Here is a 13,942-nt window from a genome sequence, read left to right on the forward strand (position 1 = left end):
TGTCATTTTAAAATTGTCATCAGTTTCGTGACAATTTTAATTAAAAAAGTTGTCAGTATTTTGCATCCTCAACTGCGAATTTTTTATCGCCAGACAAAAAATACCAAAATTTTCCAGGGGCCTTCGCCCCCTGGAACCCCCAGAAGGGGTTCCACCCATTGACCCCACCTGGGCCCTACGGTGGGCCCCTGGACCCCACGCCATTATGCTCACACGATACGCGTACCTTTGTTGACAAACGGACGGAACAGAAAATACCATGAATCTTGGTCTGAGTGGTCCATGTCAATGTGAGGGCTTGGCCTTCCTCAGACTAATAGATCATAGACATGTGTATACGTCTACGTATATTATTTATTAGATGAAGGTGGAGTTTGGAATGAGTTTCTTCTTATGGGAAACGTCATTTTACTTTTTGGTTTCACGGTTGTCTCCGTGTCTTTTCCCGTTTGTTTCACGGAACATTAACCAGCCTTTTCGAAAGTTTTTGGTTGTCCGCCGGGCAACCAGTAATTCACGATTTGACAAGTTTTGGTTGCCCTGCAGGTAATTTGGTCATCTCAGACGACCGCTAAATTTACACACTGACAAGGCAAAAGAGACACTAAGCAAATATTTTCATACTCAGACCAATGCTCCCTATGAGAGATTAGGTTTCAGACTAATAGAACAAGGGACAAGACAGTATTGACAACAAGCAGTTCTATGTGAGTTTTGGAGACAAAGTTGATGAACACATACAGGACCATTTTATATTTTTATTCAGCCAGGCTGGATTTCCCCGAGCACTTGGTATTTCCGCAATCCTGGTTCGGAAGGTTCGCAAGGTTTTCCAGCCCTGGGGGTTAACTGGATGCAGACCAGACACGGATCCATTCTGGTCCAATAACGAGTAAAGGTCATGTACGTCCCAAGCCCTCCCAGGACGGAACATGGAGCAGATAACGCATTTCAGTTGGCTAAGTGACTAAAACCCCACGTTAAGGGTCAACTTCTTAACAAATACTAACAAAAGTGATGGGAGAAACAGGGAAGGTGATATAATCTAGAAAAAGGTATATCTATGTAATAGTACCTTAACAACGCGCCTAGCCTTGAGGCCTGCGGCTTACAAAGGTAACAAAAAATGACCTAATTTAACCACCCCACAAAAAGTGGAGTAAACAAGTGAAACTTGAAGAGAATAAGCTCAAATTTAAGAGAAGGCAATATGGAACAAAAATATAAGGGAGAAAATACTATTACCGCATATAGCGTGTGTGTGAGAAAAAGGTGGGGAAACTAGCATAACTAAGGAGTGAAAGTCTCTCCCTAAAATAGCACCAAAACCCTCCCTATTGCAAGAAAGGATATTTATCTTGCTGCCAGAACTTCTACACTCTCTCTTAACCAGTAGATGGAAAAATCGCCAATGCTAGGTAATCATAAACGGACAAATTCTGATGGAAATTATTCACTTGAAAAATAGAGCTCCAGGCACATTGGATGGTAGAATGAAAAGGAAGGGGGGTGACAGGAGGAGCTGGTAATAGAGGGCACACAGTGTTAAAAGATTACTAGGACATTCTAGGCATGGTAGAACATGGGTGCTAAGTTTGTGGAGAGACAGGTAAGCAAGGAACGAAGTAAATCCTCATGTCCATCATACTGTACTTGCCTTCTATCATAAGAGGATTAACTACATCATGATTAATCATCTCAAAGTTTGGATGTCCGATCCAATGCTCCACATTTCGCTTTCTTCCTGTAAAGAAGTTGTCCACCACTGTGACCTCATGTCCATCTTCCATCAGCCGATCAACTAAATGCGAACCAACAAAACCAGCCCCTCCAGTAATCTACGAAAGTACAAGACAGAGGCAGACATGAGAGAAACCATTTGTCTCTGACATGCTGTTCACATCTACTATGTTTGGCAATTCTAGGTTAAGTCTTCCAATTTGTTTCTATAGCCTCTCTCTGTATGACCATCCAAATCTTGGAAAACTGTTGCACCGTATGCAGAGTACTTATTTAACATATACTTGGTCATATAAAATCTTCCAAAACCAATACTCAAGAACCCAGTACCTACCAGGATTCTTTTTCTTTCAATTTCAGGTAATTTTCTAACTTCAGGAAATTTCTTCATCGATCTGTAATGAGAAATGGCTATGATTGTTACATTATGGACACATGGCCTTACAACCAGCAGAAATTCTCTAGATCAATTCAACTGGGCATAGAGTAAATGAGATGGAGACAAAGAGGGAGTGGGAGAGGCGGGTGAAAACGATGGTGAGGGAGACAAACAGAAGAGACTTGCAAGAAGGATTTCCATCAAAACCAACAAGTTGTTACAGTCTTTATAGACCCTTCATGAAAGCAAACTTTGAACTGCATTTAGTTTCTTTGTGAATGGTCATTAATTGACAAAGATTTGAGAGATGGACCAAGAAGAGGATAGATAAGATAAGAAATATATTGCAGGATATATATGTTGAGGGTCACATCTTAGATTTTGACATAATGTTTAGTACAACTGTGGCTAAGGGGAAGGTTTTTTGTTAATTATTTGGGGAGAAGAAATCCATGCCCCAAAGGTTTTCCCCCATAAAACATTGTGAACCATAAGGTTTTGTCATCTGCAGATACATACATATTACTCCATAGTAATAAACAATATTGAAAACAGTAAAATGTTCAAATTTATTTCTTATTCCCTCACCTTTTTTGGCTTGCAGCAGAATAATCAGTTATTAATGCACCAACTGAAGAAACTAAAGGCCATTAACTTAAAACCTACTACAATTTTTGGAAGGTTTCACAAGTCTAACAGGTGTGGGTCCTACAATGTCTAAAAAATAAAAAAGCTTATAGCAGCTTACTTAATTTGACACTAAGTTTGTTATCGGTGAAAATACTATTTAGTAACTCAACTCTTGATTGCAAAATTTTTAAAATGAATAACAATTTAATTCATTAATGTCATGTAGTAGTACGGAATATATTGAACTAAAAAGCCGTAAGCTCCATTAAGTCACTCATAGCTACTGTACTCTGCAGAATTTTCATACATGCCTGGAGATTTTTACTTCACCAATGTCTCATGCTCAAAGATAAAGAAATGGTACTTTACAGTTTTTGTACATGATGCTAGTTTGTAATATTTTGGGGGTTTGCATGTTCTCATTCAATTAAAGGCCCGGTCACACTATACTGATGTTTTATCGGAATACTATCCGATTTTCCCGGAGGAATCGAAACAGCCAGTTTTTTGTTCGGGTCTTCTAGCCACATTGATAAAGGACCTGTTTTGCAATCTGTTGAGCCATTTCGTAGTGGAATAGCCCTCTCCTAACTTTTGCTATTGACTCCGTTTCCTTTTATCGGATAGCTATCCGATTTCTCTTCCGATTTTTATCGTTTTTCGATGTGACGTCACTTCAGAATGTAGTCCGTTCCAGAACCCCTCAGATTTGGAGTAGGTATTCGAATATTCCACTGCATTCATTACATTCACTACCACAAACCTCACTCTTCCGCCTAAAATCGGAAAAATCGGACCGTATTCCGATAACATATCGCTGTAGTGTGACCGGGCCTTTACAGTTCATATCTACAACATCCCTTCAATTTAGTCTCCCTCAGCTGCTTTACTGCAAGTTTCTATGCCACAGAGACTTTGCTCAGTCCCAATATGCATTCAAATCAGAAGGGTCTCATAACAATTATTTTCATCACTGGCATTTTAATTTTTCAATGTGATTCTACATGTGATTTAACATTGATTGAACTTCATTATTTTTTATGGTAATTCCTATACATAACTTAGAGGAGAGCTTAAACATGATAATCAACTCAAAGGTTTTATGTATAGGCTTGCAGGGGTGTGCCCAGGATTTCCTGAGTGCCGGGTATACTGATCGCCGTCCTGGGGGAGGGGTCTTAGGGAGAGGGGGTGTCCCCCTTCCCTTTGAGAAATTCCCTTTGAGAAATTTTTTGAATTTTGAAGGTGCTCAGATGCCAAATGCTGGCACTTGTGTACCTTTATAAGTTTTGCTAACAATTTACATTTTTTTTTTTTAATGAAATATTACATACCTGGTAAAAGTTGCATGGTGGGTGATTAAATGTGAATTGAAGCAAATTCTTTACTTACTTGGTCATTAACATTTTTCACTGGTAAAAAAATTTGAATGGTGTCTTAGTTGGATTAATTGCAATCTTATTTTTCATCATACTTGGTAGACAGTGCAAATCGTTAGTTGACAAGCTGCACATCACAATGATTCGGCCAACGAAAGATTACTTCCTTGTATAGTAAACAACTGTCCTCTGGCAATTTTGCCAACACATGGGCTAATTATATGTAACTGCAGATTGGTTACTTAAAACAGTTGCAACAGATGTAATCGGCTGAACTTTTCCCATAATATGAAAACTCAATTAAATAAAAAAGTGAATTTTAACTTACAGTTTTTCCAGTTCTTCGATTCTCTTTTGCAAAGGTTTGACAACCTGATGGAGGTGAGCACACAAACCTTTAGTACAATCACTATACCAGTTTAAAGTTAAGAGTGATGAAAATAGATCTATTTATTTTCTAGCTTTATTTTCACAGAAAGTCTGCTAACTAGCACTTAATTGTCCCAATCAGACAATTTTCTTACCATGAAATTTCTATTATGTAATACTCTTATTCATCAGCAAACAGTTACACCAACACTAAGGGAATGAACTAGTCTTAATTATTGAAAATACAAGTTCTTGGAAATTTCATCTTATGGACTAAATGTAATTGTATCTGAGCACAGACACATTGTCGATTTCAACTCAAAACCTGCCTCACAATTACATAGTGAAAATCTCTCTTTTCATGAGGCACAAATGTGCAAGTTGTAAAGTGGTTTGACAAGGATAAATTCTCTAAGAAACACTGACTAGGAAATAATTACAATTTGTAAAGAGCAAAACTGCTGGAGGGAGAGACGTCAGGATTACATTATTGTAATCCTTAGATGAATGGTTTTAATATCAATCTAACCAAATTTCAATAAAAGCAATTTCAATGGAAAACCAAACCAGCCCATGCAGTTGTCAGACAGGCAACCAATATATGATTACAGTAAGAGGAATACATCACATCTTCTTTTAAGCATAAATGATCATTTATGTTCATAGAAGGACCATGTTGTCCAACAACAACAAGCAGACTTCTGAAAACTCAATGATTGCCCAACAGATTATGCTGCAATCTATGTTTGTACACACTTATATGCATCACTAAACTTAAGGATCACAGAAAGAAAACCATTAAATGCCCTAATGCTCAATTACTAAAAGTTTGACAAAATAAACAAGTTAGATCAATAGCTTTCTTTCACCTATAATGGCTGGTACCTGGAGCTAGTACACAGGATATGAGAATGCAATTTAAGCTATAACTTCTTTTGTGAGCACTAAAGATTTAGATGACAGGGTATTTGATGATACTGCTGGCCTTGCTAACACATGCTCCACTTTTATGATGGTACCCCAAACAATCCTTTCTCCTAGATAACTGAATTGGCCAGTGAAATGTGTCATTTTTACTCTAATACTTCAAACACAACCTGATTTTTTGACATGGACAGAGGAAAGAAAAGAAAACAGCCAAGAAAACATACCTCATTTATAACACTATCCATCCTGTTGAGGGTATCAGTATCTGCCCTGCAGTGATAAGCAGAATAACACCTAGATGAATCATAACAATACAAAAATAGCTGAACTGAAGGTTAGTTATATCCAAGAAGAGATGACCTGAAAAGCAACGAAAAAGGCAAGGCAAACAGGAAAAACATACATTTGAAGAAAATGTATGTCATGTATTTCAGACAGTAGTTTTTCATCGACGCTTCCCCCTTAAAACCAGAGTGCAAAAATGGGGAGTAAATTTAACATTTTGGTGAGTAGAATTTTAGACTCGGATCGCCAGTTGGTGAGAAGTTTAAACCAATTTGTTGAGGCATGATGTACACTAAGGCTAGCACTTAAAATATTTAATGCAGCATGTTAAAGCAGTATATTATTCATTGCTCTTAGTATATTTGATATGTTATGGGTTTATATACACAAGATTAAGACCATCTGATCAACCGTACCTCTCTTCTTGTTCAACTGTATCTTCACCTCTCCCTAGTCTTCCAAAAAGAACTGAAATATCAAAGTTTAAGAAAGTTAAACTTATAAACAAATTCAAGAATTCAACCTTGTTAGACTTTAAATCTATGAGAGGAAAAGACTATGACAAAGTAATAGTTAAAAAAGTAAACTGAACATAAAACAACATTATTGAAGGCTGAATTATGTACTTACTGTATTTACTTACCCAATCGTACTTAAATAATGGGTGCTTATTTACCCAATCCCAGTCTTAATATGCCTGACGTAATGCATAATTTGGTGGGTGTATGGAGGTAATAAACACAGTATTAAGCCCAAATCCAGAGGGGTGTACATTCCCATCGACCTTTTCAAAGCACAGAGACACACAGAACAAAGGGCACCATGGTTCCTTGCTTAGTGGAATATTAAAAGAGTTGTATACCATCACCAGCTGTCATAACAATTATGTAGCAGCTCTTAAACAACTAATTTGTAGCTAAACTATGCACCATATCACATTTATCCCCAAAATTTGAGTCAGCTTTAATGACCTCACTATATACCCCCACCCCCAACACACACCCAAGTACTTACATATTTGACAAAACATTAAAATTTCTTTTTATACAATACACACTGCGAAAGTGTAATGCTGAACACTTTTGACTGTTTAGATGGGATATATAACAGATAAAAATTCCCTCTACCATGGCTTGATGAGTCTCTCAACTCACAGACTGTGACTGGGTGCATAAAAGCATGTGCACCATGCTTATTCCGAAGATCAGGTAAATAGCCACTTGATGCATTCCATTTCAAAACATGCACAAAGCATGACTAGATCATAATGTCCATCTCTTTCAGTTCGAAATGTTTATGATCAGGATTTCCCAAAATTGGGAACTAGGTATCCGAGAGCCGTTACCCGTCGTAAAAATTGTTTACCCTTGTGTATTGCGATTTTCAAGAAATTACATATTGGATGCTATAATAAATGAATTATATTCTCCACTGAAAATGTTTTCATGTTCATATACGTAGGTGTAAGATAAGGTTTTAAACCTTCCTGAATAGTTTCTATTTGCATTTGTTTCTTTCATTAACTTGTTAATAACTTCATATAATTAACATCACTACTAACATCGCACTACCGCCGCTGCTTATGTTTGCTCTCCACATCTATTGGATCAGACCAGATAAATATCCAATTTAGCTCTTAAACACTTTTTACTACTACTATCTATTATGCAGGCCCAGGGTTTGCATTAGCCGCAAGATTGCACGATTTCATCGCATTTGGAATAAACGTTTACTTAAAAAGCAACTTGTGATTATTATTTTTTAGTTATCCCATCTATAATCCATTAGTAACATCTCGTAAAAATCCTTGTCAGTGTTTCCTTCTATGAAATAAACAAATGAATAAATATTAATTGTGTGAATTCATTCAATTTCTTCCACATGGTAGCCAAACACCACACTAAGTCAATGGGGAAATCTAGCCTAACAATCTGTTTATTCGCTAAAATTGTGACGCAGCTATAAGATATCCCTGGAATACTTTCGTTGTTGCTGTTATCTTCAACCACATGGTAGCCTAACACCACACTACGTCAACCATTGATTTCTCAAACAATAACACTTTGCGTAGGATTCGGGTAATAAATTAGGAACCTGGTAGTATCGCGTCGGGCGGGTTCCCTGATACCCTGTGCAAACACTAACCTAATCTGATAATATTTTCTCGTTCATATATGGTCGGGAAAATGGTCAGAGTTAAGCGTAGTTCTCTAATTGCTCTGACTTGCAAGGGCGGGTTAAAAGTGACACATATCAGCAGTTTTATTAGTAGCCTAAAGTGCATGTGAACCAGGTAGTATTGAACCAGGTAGTACCTGGATACCCCCTGCAAACACTAGTTTTGATCATGAGTTTGTGTATGGTTCCAATTTCTTAACTGGAGGTTGATCCTAGAACTGTTCATAACTGTACATTTGCCTATATGCAATGGTTGGTATTTTATGCAATGTCTATATGCCTAGCAACATTATGTACTGTCTTCTTATTTTCATGTTCACATGTACATTGATATGATACATTACTACCAAGTTTATACTGTAAATTCCATTTGTTTTATTAACATTGTCTTAATCGAAATTTGTCAAAAATGAAAGACTGTGCTCTAGGACCAGTTTTGCGATAGTTACGTGTCAGCTAGCTGAAGACAAAATTTATGAGTTTATACAGTACTTCAACGGATATACAGACAACAGACAACATAAAACCCTGGTTAGTGTTCAACACTTCCAACAAAGCTCGGAAAATCGCTATTCTTTGAAGTAAAACTCTGCTCCTGAAAAATTATAGTAGCTTGTTGGTATCGCTCTCCATTCATATAAGAAACAACGTAAGAAATCAATCACATTTTGGTACGTTCTGTAAATGAGGGGAAAATCCCACACTTTAGCTGTATGTGGATACTGTACATATGCACTAATGGTTACATACAGTACCGTATACTTCGTACACTACAGAGTACAGGCCATGGTGGCCGCGTCCACTCTTGCAAGTTTCTACCTTACGGCCACACTAACGTATGACAAGCTAGCTGAAGTACAACGTGTATGCAGTACTATACTACTGCATAAAATGCGGGCATACCGCATGTTCATTTATAATGTACGTGCTGTATACCCTGGGCTTACCCTGTCTCTGGAAATGATTTCACTACCAGAGAATGCTCGCAACCCAACATGTCTAATCATGAATAGTGTCATACATCATATAAAATGTCTATAACTCTACCTACAGTTCTGTCCAAGATGTTTCGATCACCGTAAGACTAGTCACTAAATATTATAGGCCAACTATGGAGACTTTTCGAGGAACATAAAATCCCACCATTTTGCATGTATGTAATCCTTAACTCACTCCAATTACATTGCTGTAATTAACTTGACCAATTTCGGACGTTAAATACGTGAAAAATGGGAAGAAAAGTCAGCTGTTTAGGAAACCTATTCACACATTCCTGAACCATTCCTAAGACATTAGGTGACCATTTGACGTAATCTTTGGTATACTTATATAGGTATAGTTGTAAACTTGAGCTGCCAAAAACATCAACGATATTACTCCTTTTTCCCCGAAATGCCACAATTCTGTGTTGTTGGAGGTTGTAGTTATACCTCAGCCAGAAAAAGCATCAGCTCTTTTTAGCTTTCCGAGCAGAAGAACCGACATAAAACACTGTAGACATTGGATCAGTTTTGTGAGATCCACATTGAAAGATTTTTCAGCACCCGGAGTATCTCATGCCCATGAGTCCACATGCCTCTGTGAATGCTGCAAATGTCTCATTCTATGAAACTTACTTTCGACAAATTCATGTGGAACTTGTGGAGGAGCACAGAAACTACAAGAAAATGGCATCTTATGGTAGGGGGTTGGGTTACATCCAAAGAACAGCCATGATCTATAACTTTGTGAGTTTACCGATTAGACTATTATAAATAATTCAAATAAATATATTGGATGCTCAAATCAACCAACTTTATTTTCCTATCGAGATGCATAAGTCCATAATTTAGAGAATGGACAAGTATCAATCTGTTTGTGCCTCCTAGAGCTATGGTTCGTCATATTATACATGTCACATTGTCTTGTTACATACTGTATATATAATGCAACACCATCACAAAAACATGGAAAGTGAGCAAACATATTCACAGTGTAACTTTTACAACTTCAGTTAGCCTATACACAGGAAGTGCCCAGTATCACCTCACCTGTCCACCTCAAAGTGTTTAATCACTCATGCATGAAGTTGTATCATAATTGGACCATGTTTGCATCAAGGTAAACAGTTGGGTTGTGTGAATGGCTCGATAGGGCCATTGTGCATTTAATACTTTAATTGGGCCCATGTGCCTTACATAGTTTCAAAGCAGTTTCTTTTGAGCCCCTGGATTGAAGTTCACCTCAATAGACTGTTGCCTACTGTATTAATTGAATGAACTGTCTGAGCACATAATAGGCCTGAAGAATTTAGGAGGGGTGAGTGTCCCAGTGTAGACCTATCATTGTTTGGGCAATAGGCAATGCATACTGCTAAAGAGATCGTGACAGAATAACTATATATGTGCAATATGAAAAATACTTTTTTTTCCACAAAAAGTAGAATTAGGTTGTGATAAAATAGCTCAAAATGAAGCTAAGAAACTCCCATATTCAATAACATATGCCTGTCATGAAACAATATCGTGCCTACTGATGACCCTGCATATTACGGACAAGTAATAATAGTTTTCGAGACGGAGGCGGTTTTTACCGGTATTTACCAGTTTTTCCCGGTTTTTACCGCTTACTGGGAAAAACAGGTTTTTCCCGGGAAAATGCCAACCCTGTCGTGTATGGTATGGACTGTGCCTCGTGTATCATGGGGAATAGATTGTTTTGTTCATGCGGAGGAGTCAGTTGGCTGTTTTACTTACCTAACTGTTACGGGGATATTTTACCTACTTTTCTTGAACGTCTAAGATAATAATTCGCATAACTTTACCGACCCCTTACTGACTGACCTAATTAATTCTAGACCATGAAACGTTCCTTGGCAACATGCCAAAAAATGTTAACAAACAGGTGTTAGACAGGGGATAAGCTCACAGTTGTTTGGCAAGGTACCTTGAAAAATGTAGCCTACCGTATTATTTAAGTAGGGTTAAACACTGCAGTTGTAAATTGATGTACGTATAGTGCAAGCTATTCATTGTTAGGCAGTCTAGAAACAGGGCTTTGCCGAACGTTGTTTGTTTCATAATATCGCAAGTTTTGTTAAGTTTTTTAAAGATTGTAAGACAGATAAATCTCTTTTCATTTTATAACATAATATGGGTACTCTAACTTGTCATTTCAAAATTTTCATCGCCAGACACGCCAAATTTTCCGGGGGCACCTTTCACCCCTTGACCCCCCACAAGGAGTTCCACCACTTGACTCCACCGGGGGACTACCCCACACCATTTTGCTATGCGTGCTAATTGTGTTCGCTGCGCGAACTTCGGCAGGAAATCGGCAGTGTGTTCGCGGGAAATTGAACAATGTTTTCCAACACTGCCCCCTACCCTCTGCCTACCCCGCCACAATGCACAAATTCAATATATTTGTGACCCATTGTTGTACTTGTAATTGCGTAGGCCTAGCCCTACTACCATACAATCCTGTACTAATCGCTTCCTAACAACCGACTTTCCTAACCTTGGCGTAGCTGGTGAAAGCCTTGTAGTCTAACACTCCATATGATCGCGAACTTCAATACACAATGCCAATATTAAGTAGGCCTAGTAATATTAGGTTTAGAACTGCCATACAATGCCCAGGCTATTACAGTAGGGGCAACGCAATTAACGAAGAAATATTTGCTTCAAAAATCTCTGTAACAGTTACCGATGAACTGAAAAGAGAAACAAAATCTGTAAAAACTTCATGAAAACGTGCGATTCGTCTTTTTTAATGTAATGATCGTCAAAACTAAGCAAATACAACCAAATTCTTGACATACACGTTACGAAAACACGATACTTGCAGCGCTATTTTGAGAATGTACTTCCGCATCAAAAGTGGTGGCGCTCTTTCAGAATTATAATCTGAGCTACATAACTCTGATTTTCGGCTCTTATTTTGAGGCAACAACACGGGCTATGTTTAAACGTTAACCGTTCAGTTAATAGAAACGGTTAACCGATTAGTAAAATAACCAGAATGACACAGCCCTACTAAGCTTCGGTGTTTGCTCTGTAGTAGCTCCATGCTTTGACTTTGCAGCGCTTCCAACAACCAAACTCTTCAAAAATCACTATACCTAAAGTGTGCATATCTCTCGCTAACTTCCACACAGTTCACTGTACAACTGCATGTACATAGGCCTGTCAACTACACATGCGCAAGTCATCAAAACTTGATCAAACATTTATCCTGGGCTCTTTGCAAACAATCATCTGTACGAAAATTACAGTAGGCCTATGAGAATAGCTTTTTACGCAATGTTGATTAAAAATCAAACTACAATGTCCTAAAGTACAGAAGTTTTAACACGAATGATGCTCCAAAGTAAATTTACTGAAGCATGTGGTTAATTGGACCGCGAAAAAAGTTTGCAATAGAAACTACTGTGGTATGAATGCACATTTCACATTAGCAACTGTTATTGCAGAGAAAAGAAACATAATGTGAGATAAAATATCCTTTCAGGATCAGATATGTAAGCTTCCCACAAAATTCATAGATTGTCTCAACTCATAACATTTTGTGATCAAAACAATGATTAAACTTAAAGACCAACTATGGAGACTTTTCGATGATCAATAATCCCACCACTTTACATGTATGTAATCCTTAACTCACTCCAATTACATTGCTGTAATTAACTTTACCAATTTCGGACGTTAACTATGTGAAAAATGGGAAGAAAAGTCAGCTGTTTAGGAACCTATTTCAGACATTCCTGAAACATTCCTAAGACATCAGGTGACCATGTGACGTCACTGTTGGTACAGTATAACGCACTCACAACAATACTTTTAGTGTGTAAAGTTGTATACTTGAGCTCCCAAAACATCAACGATATTACTCCTTTTCCCCCGAAATGCCACAATTGTGTTGTTGGATTTTGTAGTTATACCTCAGCCAACAAAAGCATCAGCTTTTTTAGCTTTCCGAGTAGAAGAACCGACGTAAAACGCCGTAGACTTTGGATCAATTTTGTGAGATCCACCGCGGAAAGATTTTTCAGCACCGGCAGTATCTCATGCAAATGAGTCCACATTGTTACGTTGGAATGCGAGAGGTCTCGATAATTCATTTTAATGAGACACAAGCCTGGGTTCGTTTCCGTAAGGAACACAGACAAATTGACGAGTCTAGAGAATTTGAATGAGAACGTAAACTATATTGAACAATGGAGTTTGATCCAACAACAACAAGTGTTAATTACAAATATACAGAAAATTACTCACAAACTTAACAAGATAGGATACACTTTAAAACACGCTGGTCTCTTCCAACGGCGATATCCCTCAGCGGCCACGACCTTGATGACGACGATTCTCGGTTTGTTGCACCGCGAAATTCACTGGTCCTCGACGAAGTTTCTCGCGATCCCAGAAACAGCAGTCACCTTCTTTCCGGCGATGCTCCAAAATAGAAGACGGACTTCCAGCCACAATAGAGTGAAGCACAAGTCGAACTTCTCCCCGACTAAATATTACCAGAGTCAGTCCAAAATCAGCTTTATAGCCACCAACTCCTGGCGTAACGAACTTCCTCAACGGAGACAGAAATTCTTCACCTTCTCCGAAATAAACACCGGAAAACTGTAGTTTCACAGCAAAGTCATCTTCAAACTTCTGAATGGAAGTGTAGAATCAATCTTGGTATCGATATCTCAATCCCTCAGAAACTACTGGCAGTTGAGCACTGACGATATATAGTAGAATGGTATAATGTGTCGTCGCTTGTATTCGTTCAGAAACTGAGAAACTCTCCGATCTGGGCGGGTTTTTATACGATTCGCCATGTCAAGAATCATCTAGATCTTTCTCGATACACTTGACCCAGTTTCTCTATTCTTGGAAGTCCTTTGTTCCAGAGAATCCACGAAAATTTGTGCACAGCGCAATGGTACTTCACGTAAACCTACGTTAACCCGAGACCAGCGCGTCATCATAAGGAATATACCAGAACAATCGTGTATTATAACATTGTGACACGGTAACCCGACCTAATTTCTCAAATAATGATTGTCACGTAGGCCATT

General features: G+C 38.1%; 1 protein-coding gene across 1 annotated transcript in view; it reads right to left on the reverse strand.

Moving 5' to 3' along the window:
* LOC139975463 (UDP-glucuronic acid decarboxylase 1-like) overlaps nt 1-13,942 on the reverse strand; it is an 87,270-nt gene that overhangs the window by 70,149 nt on the left and 3,179 nt on the right. The window contains exons 2-6 of the mRNA XM_071983461.1: nt 6,126-6,177; nt 5,649-5,718; nt 4,457-4,500; nt 2,075-2,135; nt 1,658-1,838 (exon numbers count right to left, since the gene is read on the reverse strand). Of these exons, the coding sequence (XP_071839562.1) occupies nt 1,658-1,838; nt 2,075-2,135; nt 4,457-4,500; nt 5,649-5,718; nt 6,126-6,177 (408 nt within the window). The remainder of the gene's footprint in view (nt 1-1,657; nt 1,839-2,074; nt 2,136-4,456; nt 4,501-5,648; nt 5,719-6,125; nt 6,178-13,942) is intronic.

Source organism: Apostichopus japonicus, chromosome 10, assembly GCF_037975245.1.
Source record: "Apostichopus japonicus isolate 1M-3 chromosome 10, ASM3797524v1, whole genome shotgun sequence".
Classification (NCBI taxonomy): Eukaryota; Metazoa; Echinodermata; class Holothuroidea; order Aspidochirotida; family Stichopodidae; genus Apostichopus; species Apostichopus japonicus.